Source organism: Terrapene carolina, unplaced genomic scaffold (assembly GCF_002925995.2).
Source record: "Terrapene carolina triunguis isolate 2854851 unplaced genomic scaffold, T_m_triunguis-2.0 Scaffold84, whole genome shotgun sequence".
Taxonomy (NCBI): Eukaryota; Metazoa; Chordata; order Testudines; family Emydidae; genus Terrapene; species Terrapene triunguis.
In genome coordinates, this window is record NW_020664435.1 from 22,824,330 (window position 1) to 22,844,857 (window position 20,528).

Consider the following 20,528-nt stretch of genomic DNA (forward strand, 5'->3'; position numbering starts at 1 on the left):
ACAACTTAATGGGACCAAATCAGGGACCTAGATAATCTTCATCCAAGAATATTAAAAAGGAACTGGCACATGAAATTGCAAACTCAATAGCAAGGATTTTTAATAAATCTGTAAACTCAGGGGTTGTGCCCTGTGACTTGAGAATTGCAAATATAGTACCTATAATTAAGAAAGGAAGAAAAAGTGATCCAGGAAACTACAGTCCCGTTAGTTTGACTTCAATTGTATGCAAAGTCTTGGAACAAATTTTGAAAGAGAAAGTAGTTAAGGACACAGAGGTAAATGGTAATTGGGATAAAATACAACATGGTTTTACATGACCTTACAAAATTTACTAGTGCGAAATGCAAGATCATGCATTTAGGGACTAACAACAAGAATTTTTGCTATAAGCTTCGGACGTATCAGTTGGAAACAACAGAGCAAGAGAAAGACCTTGTCAATCGCAGGATGACTATGAACTGCCAATATGATGTGGGCATGAAAAAAGGCTCAAGAAATACTAGGATGCATCAGGAGAGGTATTTCCAGTAGAGAAAGAGAGATGTTATTACCATTGTACAAGGCCTCTGTGACATTTCACTCCATATTCTTTATGAATATATGCTTATGATACATATATGACATAACTGAGATATACTTTATGCAAGCTGGCTCATGTAAGATATGTTTGGAAAGGTTATGATTTACTGAATATAATTATCCAATTTGTATGCCTGTATCATTTCTGTATCTGAAGTTAGGAATATTAACTATGTATCTGTATTTCAAATGTGTTACTTTGGGTGTCAACCCCAACCAGCCCTTCAGGTACAACAGTGGAAAAGCCAGACAGGGCTAATGGGCCATTATCAGAGACAATGGACTCTGAAAGAGGTTAGTCTTCCTGTGGATGCTGGAGACAGTCTACGAGCAATGGCTGCCACAGCCATGCAAAGACAGGCGGCCGAGTCACCGGTACTTAGAATCATAGAATATCAGGGTTGGAAGGGACCTCAGGAGGTCATCTAGTCCAACCCCCTGCTCAAAGCAGAACCAATCCCCAGACAGATTTTTGCCCCAGATCCCTAAATGGCCCCCTCAAGGATTGAACTCACAATCCTGGGTTTAGCAGGCCGGTGCTCAACCCACTGAGCTATCCCCTCCCCTTTTGGAATGCCAGTGGTTTTTCACTAGAAGACAAAGGGTTCCCTCCTTGCACAAGAACTATATAAGGCAGGGGAATTACAGCATTATGGTTCTCCTCTGCCTCCCTACCCAAAGAGACACTGAAAAACACCTGGAGGCAAGAACTGAATGGGGTGGGGGAGAAGGGTTGAACCCAAGCTGGGTTAAAAGGGCATCTAACTTGTGAGTAATAATACTTGAGGTCTCAAGAGGGAGACCAGTGCAGTTGCCTTTCAAGACTTCCTGTAATCTGCCTGCAACAATATCTAGGGTGAGAAATTCTATTTGTAACAATTTCTTTAGTGAAACTAGCTTAGTTTGCGTGTTTGGTTTCATTTGCTTAGTAATCTGCTTTGTTCTATCTGCTACCCCTTTTACCACTTGAAATCTGCCTTTTGTAGTTAATAAAATTTGTTTTGTTTATTATTAAACCCAGTTTCTGCAATTTCTAACTGGGTGTGTGTGGGGGGAGAAGTTTTGCATAGCTTCCTCCACATTGAGGGAAGAGGCGGATTTTATAATATATCTTTGGCTCTGCACTCCAGTGGAGGTGGAGACCTGTGTGCTGAGGCAAGTCCCTGAAACTGAGCCTTCCCAGAACTGATCTCAATGTCTGTTTCGTTCTGCAGTTGGGTGTAGCCCTGCCTCTGTGTGTGTTGGAGGAGGCTTAATAGCCTGACTCAGCAAGACAGGTAAAAAGGGTGCCCAAACTGGCATAAGAGGCGGGCTCAGTGGTATCTCAAGGAGTCCAACCTGTCACAGCCTCATCTGGAATACTGTGTGCAGTTCTAGTCTTCCGTGTTTAAGAAAGATGAATTCAGACTGGAACAGGTGCAGAGAAGGACTACTAGGATGACTAGGGGAATGGAGAACTTACCTTATGAGAGGAGATTTAAAGAGGTTGGCTTGTTTAGCCTAAGAAAACAAAGGCTGAGGGGAGATATGATTGCTCTCTATAAATACATCAGAGCGATAAACACCAGGGAGGGAGAGGAGTCATTTAAGTTAAGGGCCAATGTGTCACAAAAGCAAATGGATATAAACTGGCCATCAATATGTTTAGGCTTGAAATTAGACAAAGGTTTCTAACCATCAAAGGAGTGAAGTTCTGGAACAGCCTTTGAAGGGACATAGTGGGGGCAAAAACCTAATGTGTGTCAAGAGTGAACTTGGTATGTTTATGGAGGGGATAGTTGATGAGAGTGCCTAAAATGCCATATGGTCCATCCATGACTGCTATCAGCAAATACCTCAAATGGCTGGAGAAGGAACACTAGATGGGGAGGGCTCTGAGTTAGTACAGAGAATTCTTTCCCAGGTTTCTGACTGGTGGGTCTCACCCATCTGCTCAGGGTCTAACTGGTTGCCATATATGGAGTCGGGGAAGAATTTTCCCCCAGGTCAGAGTGGCAGAGACTCTGGGAGGTTTTCACTTTCCTCTGCAGCATGGTTTAAACTAGAGTAAATGATGCACTCTCTATAACTTGAAGTCATTAAATCAAGATTTGAAGACTTCAGTAACTCAGGCAGAGGCTATGGGTCTATTACAGGGTGGACGGGTGAGGTTTTGTGGTCTGTGATGTGCAGGAGGTCAGAGTAGATGATCATGATGGTCCTTTTGGTCGTAAAGTCTATGGATCTATGCGATTCTCCAGATCTGTGAGGGTTTTAATTTTTGAACTTATTTTATAATTCTTCCTAACAACGTTTATATAAGGACTCAGATTTGGTTAATAAATATAGTAAATTGTCCATTCATATTGTTGTCCTAATTTTCTGTATAAAGACACTCTGATGCTAAATTTTTGTAGCTGGGTAATTAAGGTTAATGTGTATTTTTACTACTTAATTACACCGTTAGATAACAAATGCTTATACTTTGTTGGATCAATAATAATCCAAGACAAATTTTTTATTTTATAATGTTGCCATCTCCCTATAAAATATAGAAACTGCCATCAGTAATTTACTCAAAACAGGTGTTCAGGCAGTTTAACTTGGAAGACAAATATTTGGAGCAGAAAACTTAATAATTGGCACTTATTTACTGTTTTATATTCTCAAAACATATATATAAACATTAACAGATCCTCACAACATTTCTGTGAGATTGGTAGTATGGTTCTCATTTTAAAGATATATCTGGTGTTCTCCTATTGAAAACAATGGCAAGACTTCTACTGCAGGATTGGGCCCAGATAATTTAAGTGACCTGTTCTGTAACTTCAGGAAGGCCTTCTTTAAATTAAATTAAGGCATGAAAATGTTCACTAATTTAGTCTAAATCTCAGGTTGCATTTTGAATTATCTGGAAATGTCTACATTATTTAGAAAAGTCATTTAGAAAAGCTATAAGGAATTAATTGAAAGAGACCTTATTTTTTTCAGAATGGAATAGAATAGAAATTGATTATTAGGCTATTTAGATGGTCCAAGAACTTTTACCTATGATAATATGGTTGGACTTTGAAATATAAAAGCTTTGAAAGGGAAATAATAGCATCTATGAGATTTATTTTTTTGTTTAGAAAAGTATCAAGAAAAAAACATAATCACAGAAGAAAGTGCAGGTAACTCAGTGGCATTGAGGATCTGTGCTACTTAGAGAAGACTATTAATCATAGTTAAGCACATTAATCTTACTTCTTTCTAGCTAACCAGCATAATGATCAGGATTATTATTTCTAATTAGAGGAAGTAATAGATCATGTGTAACCTTAAGATGAGTCTCATTAATTAACCTGAGTCCTAAGGGATTTCAGATAGGTAGTCCATCTTTGTCACAATGAGTATCATTGGTTCACAGGAACAAACATCACTGGAATTGGACTAAACAACTAAAATTAATTAAAATTATAGATAAGAAATAAATATATGACAATCTTTAATATATCCTGCAATTTTATATCCAAAGTATATTGATGCACAAACATCCAATGCATACTCTGTATAGGTATATTGGGCCTGCTTCTGATGTTGTATTGGTTTTACACTTGGGTAACTAAGTTGACTTCACTGGACTTTACCCTGGTGTAAATTAGATCAGAATCAGATCCACTCTGTATATAATTATAGGTGGAACTGGTAGTGCTATCTATAAGTAAGGTTGCCTGACACTTTACATTGTAAGACCTTTTTTCAGTTGCTTATTGCATTATCAAACTTTAACTGAATTTTTCCATGGTATATGTCTGTCTTAGACTGAATATTTTGGAAGTTTTCACTGAAAAGGTTTCACCATTTCAGAGAATAATGTTAAGGAGAAATACTTTATTTTGCCAATGTTAAAAAAAAAAGTACAGTTATTTCATTAGAAGCACTAGTGCCTCAGTGCTTTGGAGCAAGGACTTGAATTTTGATAGAGAAACTGATTTTTTTATTCAGTATGTGCTTTTTGCTGTCTCCAGCAAAAATCAACCTAATCTGGCCAATTTATAAACCTTTGAAAAATCTCAGTTTGTACATACTCAGTGGAGACTTGCTAAAGTTTAGCAAATAAACTCCCTGAAGATTCCATCTGCACTGAATATGCTCCAGCCCAGGGCTACAGGAGCTGAACAGGACTTTGCCACGGGGATCAGACATTACAGCTGAGAGCAGGGACATTCTTAATACTGGCTTTTGCTAACTTGAGTGCTCAACTTTACAACCTTAATGTTCGTTTAAGGTGTTTTTTCATGTAATGTTTGTATAAAATGGTGTGGAGAACTTTAATGTAAAACTGTTGCTTAATGGATTGAAAAGGGATACAGGATCAGATCCTCAGCTGGTGAATATTTTCATAAATTCATTTATGTCAATCAAGCTATGATAATTTACATCAGCTGAGGATGTGCCCCATATCTGAAAGTGCAGCGCAATTATATTGTCTACTAAGGTGGTGATAGTTTTGCTTCTAAGCTAAAAACTGATGTCAATATTATGTTACATCCCCAACTGAGGGAGGGGAAGCAGATAGAGAGCATTCACTTCTCCAATATTAGTATTTCTATCTTTGACTGGTACTGATTGCTACACTTTTAAAAAAAATGCATGGTTTTATGCCATTTCAATTAGTGAGGGTTAGTAACATAAAAAAAATACTGATCATCTTGTGATGTAACCTTTAGGTTCAACATTTCACATAGTTTAGGTTTAGACACACCTGGAGACTTGGCTGAAAACATACCCCAAAGGACAGGGAATGCTAGTTTTAAATTGTTTTAAAAAGACACATTTTTCTTGAGACCTTGTGTTTTCTTTATTGCTTTTCTGCCATGGGATATACCTGCTCTCTCAGATCAAAGTCATTAATTTCTTGCATCAGCAGATGTGTACATTCTTTATTTAGGTATATAGTTTGTATGTGCCAATGCTGAATTGATTTCAATGGAACTTATGTTTAAAATGGCATCACAACAGTATGCCAGAGAGAGAATAATAAATGGCACAATTTGTAAAAAAATCAGTCAAAAGGGAATTATTGCAAATTGTGGAATTATTTCAACTGGATTACAGTTACAGGAGCACAGCCTGAGTTTGCATTAAGCTTGTTGCTTTCTGTCTACTGTAGGATAAATTGAATGCAACACACAACATTAATGAAGGCATGTGTTATTCCCTACTTTTAGATCACTCCGGTTCCAGGAACTCATCCGCTTTTAGTTTTTGTCAACCCTAAAAGTGGGGGGAAACAAGGAGAAAGGTATGCTGTTTTCTTTTTTTATTTTAAATATGTGTCAGTCTTTCTGATATGTTGATCCTTTGTGTCAAAATGCAGTTGACAACCTGAAGAACTGATCTAGAGCAACTAGTTTGAATGACTTTTGGAGTACATTTTAACAGTGTGAGGCCTTAGATTTGGACATCCGTAGTATCCTTTTCAGCAGAGGTATTAGTACAGTAGTTAGTGATGAGAGGGGTTCTGTGCAACATTTTTGCTTCAAGACCCCAAATATTAACTATATTCAGTGATGTATTTATATAATTACTCCTGAGGGGATTCTGCCCCAAAAAGTTAAAAATTATGCAGCAAAAAATTAAAAAAATATTTGCACAATATTTTAAAATTCTGCAAAATTCAGCACATTGTATTAATAAATAAATGTGCAGGCTCCAGCATGGCAGTGGGGAGCACAGGCCACTGGCTGCATTGAGGTGGGAGATCAGCCTGAAGCCCCCACCTCCTTCGGTACAGGGACTTGGCAGTGAGGCTCCACCTGACCCTGACACAGTGCAAGGGCTGCGCCTGCTCCACAAATACCCCAGGGCCCTGGCCCTCTGCACCAAGTGCACCAGGTGTGGGTGGGCAGGCTCATCTCAGCAGGATCCAAGTGTGGATGAGCTTAGTGTGGGGAAATCTAGGTGTGAGGTTTCTGTGTGGGGCAATCCGGGTGCGGGCAGCTCAGTGGGAGATCTGGATGCACAGGGGCTCATTGTGGGGTTCCAGGCGCAGGGGCAATGGGACTCTGCGAGGATCCAGGTGAAGGTGGTTGGGGCTCAGCAGAGGGGGTCTGGGTATGGTAGGTTCAGTGGGGGGGTCTGGGTGCTGGGGGAGTGGGGCTTGATGGGGTGGGGGTCCATGTGCAACTGGTTGGGATCAGTGGGGTGGAGGTCTGGGTGTGTGGGTCTTGTTGGAGTGGTCCATGTGTAGAGGGGTAGGGCTTGTCAGAGTGAGAGTTCAATGGGCCTGTTTAATGGGGGAGCCCCAGCTGTTGCCAAGGGGATTCTGCATGCCGGGCTCTGCTTACCCCAGTGATTCCCCATCCCCTTTTCTTCTCCATCCCCATCCTCACTCCCACATTCCCTTCCCCCTGACCTATTCCACCCCCCCTCGTTTCCCATGGTCTCTCCCCCTCGCCACCCCTTCCCTCATTTCCCCCATCTCCTCTTACCCAGCCCCACTGCGGTCACCCATTGTTGTACACAGAAAGGGAGCATGACTGGCACTAGGACCCAGGAGGTGGGATTCAGCTACAGAGAAAGCAGAGCCCAGACGCAGCTCTGCGCTTGCAAAAATGGGGGTGGCGGCAGTGGCACGTAATCCCGTGTGCCCCCCAGTGCCTTTCCTCTGTTTGGAGGGGGGCAATCCCCCACAAAAATTGTGCCCACCCCGCGTGGCATCCCTTTGCTTACCTGCCATTTTCTGCAGGAATTCTGCGAGGGGACATTTTCTGCGGACGTGCATTATGCAGAATCCCCTCAGGAGTATTATAATTTAATTTGGGCTTCTATCTCTTGTATTAATTTTGATATTTTAACAATTCTCTTTATAATTCCCATAATAGTTAGCCATTTAGGCTTATGTTCTATCAAGGGCAATAGATATACATTTTGTTCTGATGTAAATCTACCCTTAATATGAACAATAAAAAAAGTTTTCTACCCTCATTATAATACTGGCCACAATGGCCAAATATTATGAGGACTACAAAAGGGAAGCATTAGAATAACGGGTTTAAAGTATTAAGTCCTGATCCTGCAAACACTTACATATGTGCTTAACTTTATGTATGTCAATAGTGACATTGACTTTAATGGGACTATTCACATGCGTTAAGTTAAGCATGTGTGTAAGTGTAGCTTAGCAGAGACACTACTCCAGGAGAGCCATGACGGAGTGGTGGCAGAGAGCCCCTTCCCACCCCCAAATCATCTGCCGAGGTTGTGTCTGCTGGGCCCCCCAAAGCAGCAAGTTTGAGAGCTAACACCCACTACGATGCTTGGGGCAGCTCAGACCTCCTAAAACTACTTTGTCAGGCTATCTGCAACACATGCAGAAATCCCTGTATCAGTTACTCTCAAATCATATTTTCAAGATTTACTTCAAAGCCACGAGTGCTAGAAATATAATTTTATTTTCAATTAAAACTGAAATTCTAGTGTCATCATACAACTTCAGGAGCCAGGGTAGTGCTTTTAGGGCCAATGTCTTAATCTCGCCTTGACACTCCCTGAAGGCTAGGTTGCAGTCTTCTAGCCAAATGCTAAATAAAGCATTCTTGGGCATTGCAGCTATTTGGATATCCAGAAGCAGCAAAAGTTCCAACAGGACTCCCAAATTGTTAGTCAAGGGAAGGAGTAAATATAACCTCTGCCATTTTTCTCCAGTACTCACCCCCACCTCCCAAACACCAACCTTAATTTTGTCTGTCTCAGCCACTCCCCAGTTTTGGCTAGATATTGAGAAGGCTGATCAGCTGTTTCTTCTGTGTCTAATGAAATGGTGATGCAGAGTGTTGTCTGCATTCTAAGGCACCACAGCCCAGTTAATTCACCGTGTCCCCTAATGGTCTCTCCTAATTTGTATTGGCAAAAGGTGGCAGAATAGAACCCTGTGGCACCCACTGGAGAGATTCTCAGACCAAAAAAGTAATTGACTAAAACTACTATCTGAGTGCTCAGGGGAAAAGAAAAATGGGGCAACTCAAGCGAATTAGCTAATCACTGGCATAACCCATACAGATGTTAACAATAATTTATGGTTAATTGTGTCAAAGGCAGGTAATTGATCTAAAATAGCCTGCATGGAGACTTCCCAATCAATCACCACAAGGAGGCTGTCCATAAATGAATCTGGAACTATCTTTGCACCATAGGCAGACCTAATCTGGCTAGAAATTGTGCTCTTGGCCCATATGCAAAATATCCTCTGAAGAGGATTTTGCTCTATATCTTTAAGGTGTACTGCTGTGGTCATTTCATCTCATGCAAGTAACATTTCAGAAAAATAATAAGAATGTAATTAAGGGCACATGTTGTGTTGAAGGATTAAATCTTAAGTGTGAATGAGTCTTCAGGACCTGGTCATATTAATAGTATTTTACTTTTTTAATTTTCTTCGAATGCCTTTCTTGAATTGCTATCTGGACAGCAACCAAGGACAGGTAACAGATAATTATAGACTGTAGCATCAACACAGGGGCTGCACAGGGCAAAATAGGGCATTTTTCTCTACTGTTTTGTACCTTGTATAGTCATTCACACCTGTGCAAAGTGAAATCATAGCACTTTATACCCACTTTGCACTCACTTTGCACAGGTGTAAATGTGACTACTCAAAGCGCGAGGCAGTATAGAATCATGTGCATGGTTTCTGCCCCTGACATTATATAGCTAAAAGGTAGAGGATAGGATGTAACAAAACCACAATGACTAACTGGCAGTGTTTGTTGTTGTCCCTTGATAGTCCCAGGATTTTTGAGGCTGGATTTCTTTGTTATTTAGTAAAATAGTGTTTGAAAGGAGAACTAGTGATTTTAGGTCTCTTGGAAGAAATGTGCTTTTGGTGTGTTTTTGTAGTTAGGGTTTTTTGGTTTTTTGTTTTTTTGTTTTTTACTTGTTGTGGGTTTTTTTTAAAGAACTTGAAGGAGGTAAGGGGAAATACTGTGTCAGCTTAACATCTCATCTGAAGAGTGGAATCTTTTATAGAAGAACTCTTTCCTTTAGTACTTCATTGCAATGTCAGATTTGGGAATTAGGTTAGGTCTTGCATGAGACTTGTACCCTTAAACTTCTGGTCCAGAGGGAAGAACATTTTCTACTGAGTCATATTGACTCCATATTAGTGTGTGCACTTATTTCAGCAACAGCAGTGTACTATTAAGTGGCTGAAATATAAGGTTTATGAGCTATGGCACATTCCCCAAATAGAAATTACAGTAATGTAAAAATACCTAATTTTTATAGACTAGAATTTCATTATCTTGGCTCACTCAGATTAAGGTGATGTTTTACTGAAAGCTGTTCTACAGTCTTTACTTAGGATTTTCTTTATTTGATGGATCATGATGAGCTGAGCTACAATTTTTAATCGAGTTTCATTCAATAAAGAAAGGTTGTCACAGATTTTGTTAAGAATCCGATAGTTCTTCATGATGTTGTCTCTGCGGATCTCTACTGTGAGACTGTGGGTACATGAACACAGCAAAAATACCAAAAATCCCAAGCCCATGGCAGTAAATCTAATCAACTGATTGGGGCTCACAGCGCTTGTGCTGTGGGGCTAAAAATAGCAATGTAGAAGTTCGTGCTCAGAGACTCTACCCCCTCGCCATATTGTACCAACCCATTTCAATGCAGGTAGCCTTTTGGGAAGTGTACACATACCCTTCTGTTTCAGCATTATAGAACTAATTTTATAAATACCTGTAACTTTCCCTTAGTTCCTTTCTTATGCTAGCCACACTTCTGAAATTGAAGGGAAGGAGACTGAGGAATAGTTTGGAGTAGGGCAAGTGAGTATCTTCTTGAATATTGGCACAGGGCATTCACACAGCATGTTGATCTGTTGAGGCAACATATTCAGAGAACAAAATTTACTGTGGCTAGGAGCCTCTTTTTTTCTTCAACAGCGTCTAGTATTATCTTGATTACAGGTAATAAAATTCAAATTCTTTTCAATAAGCAGTGGTTTGGCAAATGTATATAATTTAATACAATTTTATTCTTGAGATTTTAAAGAAATCTATATACCAGTAAACTAAAAAAGTTGAACTAGTAGATATATTTATGTAATAAAGGATACTATGAAACTTACTCCAATTATACTTTCTTTTTAAGTGGTGGGCTAGATAGTGACTCTCAGTTTACAACATTTTAACATTGGCTTGGACCAAGGATACACTACAGCTGTATAGAAAATGTCTTTATGAAGGATTAGAAAAAAATACAATTAAATAAATAATAATAGGAAAATAACATTAAGATTAAACTGACAATTTCAAGCTTTTCATGTACCAAACATATATTCCCATTATAAATGAGGTTACATAGAAGTGCAGCAAATTTCACAATTATGTTAAGATAGCCTTCACATACTAAACCAAATCATATGATTTAAAAAATACTGTGTGCGTAAAATGGAAATTAAGTGGTTGAGAACACACTTAGTCTGAAAGATGTTCTAGAATCCAGCCTAGAGCTGAGAACATTTCTATATGTGTATCCTTAAAATCTAACTAATCAAAGCAACTTTCTGTTTTCTCTAAATAAAATACGTAGATTTACTGCCTCACTGACAAAATAGTTTAATCAACAGAAAGTGATTTTTGACAAATGGCTACACATGTGGCACCCATTACTTCCCAAGAATCTTTATTGTTAGAGGTTACATTTCTCATGTAACATCATTACTAAATCATACAGATGTTATGCGATAACCGATGCTAGAGTTTTCCCTTCCTCATTTGCCATTTTGTTTGTCTGAACAGCAAGTGATTTTGGACAATTATTTCCTTGACAAGTGCACAGAGGGATGCACTGGAGATCAGCTTTCATACACTCACATTTCCTGCTGGCTCCACGTTCAGTGTCTGTGCTGTACAGGATGATGTTTGACCTTGGCTGTTTCAGATAACTGGTTCAAAGTGGCTACCCAACCAAGGTCCCAGCTATGACTACTATGGGTTCATAAACTCTCATTTGGCGTTGCAACTGTTTCTGCACCATGTATCAAAAATATGCTTTTTGAATTCAGAATGTCCTAGCAGGAAACGTTGCTACTTTTTAAAGTTTTTAATGAAAGGTACATCTCACTATGCCTTATGCTCTACTCCTTTCTCCATGTCAGTATGGATGTTTTAAAGCTAAATTCACCTAAATATGAATGCCCCAATGCACCACTCTTATGACTGACTTCTCCTCCCAGTCTAGTCACCTTTCCTTTACAGAGATGATTTTTAGCCTCTCAGTAGATTATTGTCTGTCTTATTCTTTTAAAGGCTTGATTTTAGTCCCAAGAAAGTCAGCCTAGCCCAATGTAGCAGTCCGCCCAATGAGCTATGTGCAATGGCGCTACCTGTCACTCTGCCTCGTGACTCTGTCTGCAGTCCTCCATCCCCCAAACCCAGTCACAAGGCAGGGTGCCTTATTTCTCCTTCTCTATATGTAAAAGCAACTTATTTGATCAGAACATGTCAGAATAATTATTCTGTACATATCAAACTGGGGCAGAGAAATTATTTAACTGTCCATTTCCCAATCTTGAGCATATCACTCATATTGTTTCAGCCAGTTATAGTTTAGCATGAAGGGAAACATTTACAGGCAATTTCTTCCTCCTTGGTAAACGTATGAACTGAAATGAATCATTCCCGAGATCTGGCTTTTGCACAAAGAGTAACATACATAAAGGCGTAAGTTATTAAAATCTTAGTGTTACAATAGTAGAAAGCAAGATGTGTGGGTTCACCATGACTCATCACTGAATGATTCTGATAGTGCTAACTTGAACATATCTACTGGCTGGAATAGGATATGTTCAAGTAAGAGGGCAGTGATAAGAATATTCGCTAGTCTCTACATTACAATGTGATCAGGCGAAGATTATTAGTGTGGTGAAAATATTGAGTAAGAATGTCACTTGACTCACTGTAAACTGTGCACAGGTAGTAGTTAAAATCAGCACTATCGGTGATGAGTCGTGACCCACCCCAAATAGCTAATAAATGAACATTTAAGGCACTCACCAGTGATGTGCCCTAACCACCAGACTAAAGAGTCAGTTTCCTAGTCTGTGGCCCAATGAATATTTAATTATTTACACAAAGTAGAGCAGGTCTAACATCAGACATTGAAAGAGAGATTGCCTATTGTGTCCTAACTGGACTACTGGCTATTCTGGGTTGGTGCTCTCTTAGGAGAGAGTCTGCCCATCAAAGAGCAGTGGCACATATGTACACCAGCCAGCAAATTAAAAGTGCAATCGTTTGCTCTCTCATGAATAAGATACTGCACTCTTTATAGCCTAATGTTTGTGAAAAGACAGACAGCATTTTAAAATCCACCTGTCACATGTCTGGTTTAGTAATGATCATGATAATTCAGAGTAGTCTGCCCATCTGCAAGATGAAGCCAGTCATACCCATTGACTTTCTCTCATGACTGATACCAGGGCTGTAGTAATATGAATGAGTGAAAGTGGGTGAGGTGATTTATCAAGGGACTGACAAGCATTGATAAATTATCGTACTTTAAAGAAAATCTTCAATATGGTCATTTACAGATGACCATATTTTAAGAGGTTTGTTTATATAAAGCCTTTCCCTCTCCTACCCTAGTAAATTACACATTTATTACAAAAAAGTACATAGAGATTATGTACAGGCAACTTTGTTTTTTTCTCATTTGAAACCATTCAAACATTGTAAGTTCAAAAGTTCAGTTCAGATGTTATTAGATTCCCATTTTGCTTAGGGGAACATCTGTGGACAAAGGAGCAGAGAGGAAAAATCTAATGGAAAAATAGGGTGAAAATGGAGCAGAGTGGGGAAAAAAACAACTAAACAGAGACTTTTAAAAAGGAGCAGATAAGGAAGAGAGAGATATTATGGTTAAAAAAACTAATACAGTATTAAAATGTGTGATTCCCAAATGTCAGTTTTTCTGAGGAAATATACATTTAAATTACAAGGAGGAGGAAAGGCTTTATGAACTCAAATTAGTATGATAGATCCCAGTCCTCATGTCAGAGGGCCACTCCATGAGGAATTTTCTCATCCATGAGTGAGAAGTGGAAAAGAATATTTATGACAAGGAAACAATTCTAGTTGTAGTCATTACTAGGAATTATTTAAACAATTCAATACTGTGAAATAAAACATGTATCCTGGTTTTAGGAGACATAGCCTTGATTTTTAACAGAAAATTATTATTGTTATTACTTGTTTTTTGTTTGTTTATCATAGTGCCTAAAACCCTAATCATGAACATAGACCCCATTGTGCTAGTCCCAAAAAGTTTACAATAAAAAAAAATGTGTTGCCCACCTTTTTGAAAATTGTTTTCTTTATCCTAATAAATATTTGATGGCTATTTTTGGTTATGGGATACGACAAATCTTTATATAACTATATCAATAAGTCCCATTGTGACATTGCTATAAGTGGAAAACATACTTAATTTTAACTTTTTAAGCCTCTTCATGACTGCCTCATACATCCCTGATCCGCTTTCCTACTATACTTGTACTCTCCCCATGCACCCTCTGCTCAGCACTTTCATACTAATTTTGTCTCCTAGTAATGACCACAACTTTTTTCATGATGATTCCTGTTTCTGGATCAGCCTGCCCTATCAGGTGCTCCCCATTTGCATTCCTACATATTTTCAATAAATGGTCAGAACATGACAGCTCCAATTATTACAACCCAAAATTCCCATATATAAAACACTGGGAAAAATAAAAATGAAATAAAAATGATTTTGTATTTTTTTGTGGGTAAAAACACTACTACTTTGCCATCTGATTGCACCCTCAAATCAAGTAGATGTCTAAATGCTAGCATTTGCATCCACAATTAATTATGACTGTAATATTATGCCAATAATTAATTGAAGATATAAAATTTTGCTTCTAAAATTTTGTACCCAAATGCTTTCCCGAGTGCTTTTTTGCCTCATCTCATGCTTTGTCACCATACCTATCCCACCCATGTGCTGATGATGTCTACTTACCTGTTATTTATATACTCTGTATTTGAACCTTGTCTCAATGCTATACCTGCAAAGCTGTATGCACATCTACAAGGCTATATAAATTGTAATAGAAACACTCATATATTTGATTTGCTTTATTGTAATAATGTGAGATTTTTATCTTAAATTATTAAATTTATTAAGGTACAATTTATGTTAACTGCTTAAGTTCTTTTATCCAAATTTCTTTCATTTGTTTTATTTTTTTTTAAATAATCCAAAAGCATAACTTATTCATTTAAAAAAAAATTACTAAGCACTTTTCCCCTAACTTTTTCTCCTCTGCAGAATTTACAGAAAATTTCAGTACCTTTTAAATCCTCGTCAAGTTTACAGTCTTGCTGGAAATGGACCAATGCCAGGGTAAGTCAAAGGCTAATAGCATTACCAGGAACTCATTTAATAAAATACTGCATAATTAAATAAACAGCCTGATACACATAGATATGGTATGTTTTGAATGTGTCAACAGCACATATTTATGTATTAACTGCAGAAATGACAAAAATTATATATGTATGTTCACATATAAAACTACACATCATATATGTGGTATTGATAGCCCAGTGTCAAATCTGTACTCTGATTTCCCCCTCACCTCATGACTGCCTCTAATGTTCCATATATCTGAGCAGCCTCAAAAAGCTGTGGTAGAAATATTTCCTTCTGTCTCCTAACTATGGAATATTTTCCCCAAAAAATGACACTGGCCCTAAGGCACCTTCTCACTCCATAGTCCTGGAGCCACTGGGAACAAAAACGGCAGTTGACTGGTTCTCCAGTCTACCCCCTGATATGCCCCTTCCCTGCTTCTCCCACTTCCAACAGGCTCCCAGTGGAAGGAGCAGAATGGGTAGCATATAACCAATTAGAGTGACTTTAAGTCACTAAGAATGGTATAGTAAAGAGTTTCTGCCATTGCTGCTTACATTATGAAGGCTGGAGACTCAGGGCCTGAATCTCCTTTTATGCCAATGTAAATCAGGTGTAAATCCATTAATATCATTGCAGTTTTATATTGATGTACAATTGGTGCAAGTGAGGGCAAATCAGGCTCAGGTTTTTTAAGACTTGGGTTTTCAAGATGTGTTGTATTGTGTTGGCTGTTTCTTCTAAAGGAAAATAGAAACTTAGAATCTGTGGAATGGAGAAAAAATATATTAGAAAAACCTTGAAACTTTGGGATCCATTATATATTTTTTCTTGCCTGTGATATTCTCCTGCATCTGATGCAAAGGCAGGTTTTTGCTTTTTGCTTTTATTGTTTTGAGGACTTTAGGTTTTTTTTTGTTTTTCATTAAACTCACCCGTAACATGAATGGATTGGGAAATTATAGCATACTATATCGGGGGTTATTGCTAAATCTTACGAGGGCATGACGAGCACCCTGCACCATTTTATGAATTGTATAATCCTTCAGACCCCATACTTCAGATTGAGTAGCAACTTGACAATTTTTAAAGCTACTGAAATAGCTTTCTTCAAACTTAGCTTATTTTGTAATTTTAATTGAGACTTAAAAATCAAACCAAGTCTGGAGCCTCTGTGTACTGTACAGTAATTGTAGTTTATATTTTACTTTGTAACATTTTGTCAGATAACTTGTGGTGATATAAAGAGAGAATGTGTTTTAAGGCATAAGCACAAGAGGGCAGTATTAAGTGCAGACTCAAAGCCCTAAACTGGGAGTCTCAACTTACAAACACCATCTCTCTTTGAACCATAACGGTATTTTTTTAGGTTTTTTTGAATTTCTCTTCTAGTTGGGAAACTAACTGTTTTACTTAGTGTTTCTTTGAAGAAATTTGTAATCAATTTTCAAGCAGGTATTGCATTTAATTAATCAAGTTTTTTTTATTCATTCTATAGAAATGAATAATCATATGTTTCCAGGTATCTCTTACCAGCCCTTCTTCATTCAGGCACTAGGGTGTGGACTGTATATAATTTGTCCCTTTTACAGGAACTTGGTTCTGTGAAACTCCAGACAGTTGAATAAACCCATTATCTAATTCATTTACCCATTTTTTGTTTGCTTTCACATAGGCGTTTTATCAAACACAAGCCAATTATTTTAGATTGTCAGTCAAAACTTTACATTTATTAAATTTCACCACATATTGCATTTCAAGTAAAGGGAAATATGGAGGGGAGTTGAATACCACAACGAGAAATAATCAAGAAGTATACGCTTCCCACCACTATTACTAAATCGAAAAGGGCTATATAAATGCAACATAAATATTTATTTTTAAATTATTTATTCACATTTTTCATGATCACCATAATCCATTTAAATTGTCTCTCTTGGGACTGTTTTATTGAGCATTTCATTTCACTTCAGATATGTTTACCAGACTTACGTAATATTTATATTATTACCGTGCACTTTCGTTGTTTTCTGTTCAGTTATCATTAATTGAAAGTTTTCAGTTTATTTTCACTGGGGATCTTTGTGCTGTTATGAGCACTGAACAGATATGCAAGGGAACCAGGAGAGTAGGAAAGCCCCAGATTGCAGAACGGGTCTGAAGCTGTAGCCCTCCGTGGAAGCAATTAGAACCCACTGGCTGGATCCCTCAGCCTCACCTCTCTGATGGAATGCCCATAGCCTTTTCCCAGAGCATATTGCCACAGAGGGCCCATCCACAGAACTGAGCTGCTGCAGTACCAATTGAGCCTCAGCCCAGATGGAGACAGGGTCAAGGTTGGCCCATTAATGGAATCATATATCTGTAATTTTTTGAAGAGTTTAAATACATTCTGGAAACAGTGGATTCAACTTTCCCCACTAATTCTCTCTTATTCAGCAAAGCATTTCTGAAGGAGATGTAGAACAACAGTTACTGTGCATATGATAATGAATCTGCTGAACAGTAACAGGTTAGTAGAGGTCAATGTGTTGGATCTGTTGCTGCTCTCTGTATCCTGACTGGGAAATGCTCAGGTCATCTCGGAGGGAGATATTCTATAGCAGTTCAGAGGATGGAAGAAGATCTCCTGTGTAAGCGATCAGGGGTCTCAAACACAGGTCCCCAGGCAGTCTTCAGCCACCATTCGGCCACTTGCTTGTACCAGCAGAGAGTGTGGGCTAGTGGAGCATAGCTCACCATAGGCACCATCCACCAAGCTCTCCACTGGAGGAGATTTACGGCCTCTTCAGTTGCCTCAGATTCACTATTTAAGCCAGAAAGAGGCACAGAAAGTTGTCTTAGCAACTAGGTGAATCTCTGGATGGCTGCTACATTGAATGATGCCTTCTCACCTGACTCTTGAGCCCTGCCTTGTTCCTGATTCCTGCCTTCCTGTCCTGTTCCTGGTCCCTGCCCTCCAGCCTTGTTTCAGATCCCTGCTTCTACGTCCCACCCCTATTTACTCCGTCTCTGACACTTGGCTTGACTCTGTCTCCTCTCTGACCTCTGGTTCACTGATCTGAGCACTAGACATGATCACCACTGCTCTGACTACTAGGTCTAACTGCCTACGTCCCAGTCTACAACATCCTGGTGGCTTCTCAGACTGGCTAAGCTACAGTTTTCAGAGCTGTGTGTGGTTGATTCTATCTCAGTTTAAGATTGAGAGCACTCATGTACACAGTGTAGATAAAAACATGTACATGATGTCAATAAACAAATCACACCACATCTGACTCAGGGACATTAGTTTCTCACCAAAGACCAGCTGCAGGATCCCCAAATCAACTGCTGCTCAGCCTAGGAGCAGCAGTTCTCTAAGCACTGGCACATTAATTAATGGTTTAGACATTCTTTATTAGGGAGCAGAAAGATAAGGGTGCAAAACCCTGCAAATGCAGCAGCTGAAGACAAGTATAAAAGGTACTGCACAGTTATAGACTGCCACAGTTAACAAAGTGACATGAAAATTGCCAGGCTGATACATTGTGTAATTTGTGACTAGCACCTGTGTTTTTAGCCTTGAAAAGAGTTTCCGTGTTTGGTTGTTAGATCTCTGTTGGAGCCTTCTACTTCTGTCAACAACTGTTATTGTGGATTTAATGATCTTGAAGAATCTGAAATTCAGTCATCATTCACCTTACAGAGAGGTAAATACTAGTTGGATGAATAGAAGTTGGACTGTAGACCCATATGACACTGTAGAGAGGTCACCATTTCTCAAAGGCTTTGTCCATCTGAAAAGACTCCATATTACATTAAGTGCTTTATTTAAAATGTCTAATTTATATTATTTTATACCTGATAATGGGAATTATGTCCACAAAAACTGTACTTGTGTTAACTGTGTTAAGCACTTAATTTGGTAAAATGTCATTTTTAGGAATTCATACAGAAGTTTGTACCACAAAAACTTTCCCTACCATCCACTTAAAAGACATCATAAGTCTGCAGCATGAATCCTCACAACTTTCTCTGTAGTGCAGTGGGAAATCTATAGCAACTTGACCTTTGTGACTTCACAAATGACAGAGCTATTTTGAGAATGACCGTTTTTCCCTGATTATTGAAATCCATTATTGCAGTGTGTTCATGCTCATTTTGTTGTTACACATCCAGGGATCTATGGGGCCTTTCAGAGAAGTAGATATACATTCTAGAACTGTTTCTTAGAAGGCAAAAGTTGCCAAGTAAAGGTGGTGGTGCACAGCTTTCCAAACAAAATTGTGAGTCCATGATTTTTCTTAAGGACTCTTTAAAAAGAGATATGTTTTACCCAAAGAAAATCTTTAGCCTGCCATGGCCCCCTGCTGCTGTCATAACTGAAACCCTAAGAATATAATACAAGTGGATAAAAACTCAGAATAAATGGTAGCAGGTGTAACTTAAACCTCGTCCATACGTATATATTTTCAACAACTTGTTTACCCTGTTGTTCAATAAAGGAAGGGAGTATATAAAGTATTAAATGCACAGATATGCAGTACATACCCTGTGTTACCTGACAACTGAATTGTTTATATTAAAGTATTTTTAACAGAATCATGAGCCACCCTTTCTTGTCTGTCCAGAGTGCCAAAGCTCCCATCCAGGTTTTTTTTTAATTAGCATCTAAATTACTGTAATCTCCTCCTTTCTGGCCTCACTACTGTAACCTTGTTAGTCTCAAGTCCATTCAAAAAGTTACTGCCAAAATCATCTGACTCATTGCTTCAATTCTGTCACCCTGCTCTTTGAGACCCTTCACTGGTTCCTTTTCTCCATCATATCAAATATAAATAGAAACTGAACATCTCCACCTTTAAGGCATTTCACAACTGAGCTGCGCTCTGCCAACTAGACCCATTACATTCATGCATCATCAACCACTGTCTTCACTCCAGCAACTTATTTTTCCATCCTGTAGTACATTAATCTCCTCCCACAAGCAACTCCGTAGTTTCTTCCATGTGTTATAAACTTCTCTCCAAAATTTGTAAAGTGATATTTTCCTTTTAATAAATCCTTCCGTAAGACTGATTTCTGCTGTGCAGTGTACAGAACACTGTCTGTTAATGGCTAGGCAGGTGGTGAGCTACATTGTGTACACACCTAATCTATATGTAACATGTTCATATCATTTTTATCTCAGTTTCCCTCTCCCCACTCATCCTTGTTTGTTTCATCCACCTCCTGTGTCTTGTTATTAACTTAGATTGTAGGCTAATTATAACATGTGATGTCTTTTTACTACATATTTGTACAGTGCCTCTTTACTATGTGTTTGTACTCAGGCATTAATTAGGTTAAATGAATTTCACTCAAATGGAGGTCATTTATTCTACATCAGAGTTATCCTTTCATATCCATGTTTGACTGGTGGTGTATCACTAATTAGCATATACTGCCCTGTACTGTTTTTGTTTTGTTTTATGTGATAGATTCCTAAATAGGTCCGTAAATAGGATTCAGGGCCGGCTCCAGGCACCAGCTTAACAAGCAGGTGCTTGGGG

General features: G+C 38.6%; 1 protein-coding gene across 4 annotated transcripts in view; it reads left to right on the plus strand.

Moving 5' to 3' along the window:
* The window catches only part of DGKB (diacylglycerol kinase beta), a 463,387-nt gene that overhangs the window by 161,044 nt on the left and 281,815 nt on the right, over positions 1–20,528 (plus strand). For all 4 annotated transcript variants that reach the window (XM_024209048.1, XM_024209050.1, XM_024209049.1 and 1 more), the window contains 2 exons: positions 5,778–5,851; positions 14,911–14,985. In XM_024209048.1, the coding sequence (XP_024064816.1) occupies positions 5,778–5,851; positions 14,911–14,985 (149 nt within the window). The remainder of the gene's footprint in view (positions 1–5,777; positions 5,852–14,910; positions 14,986–20,528) is intronic.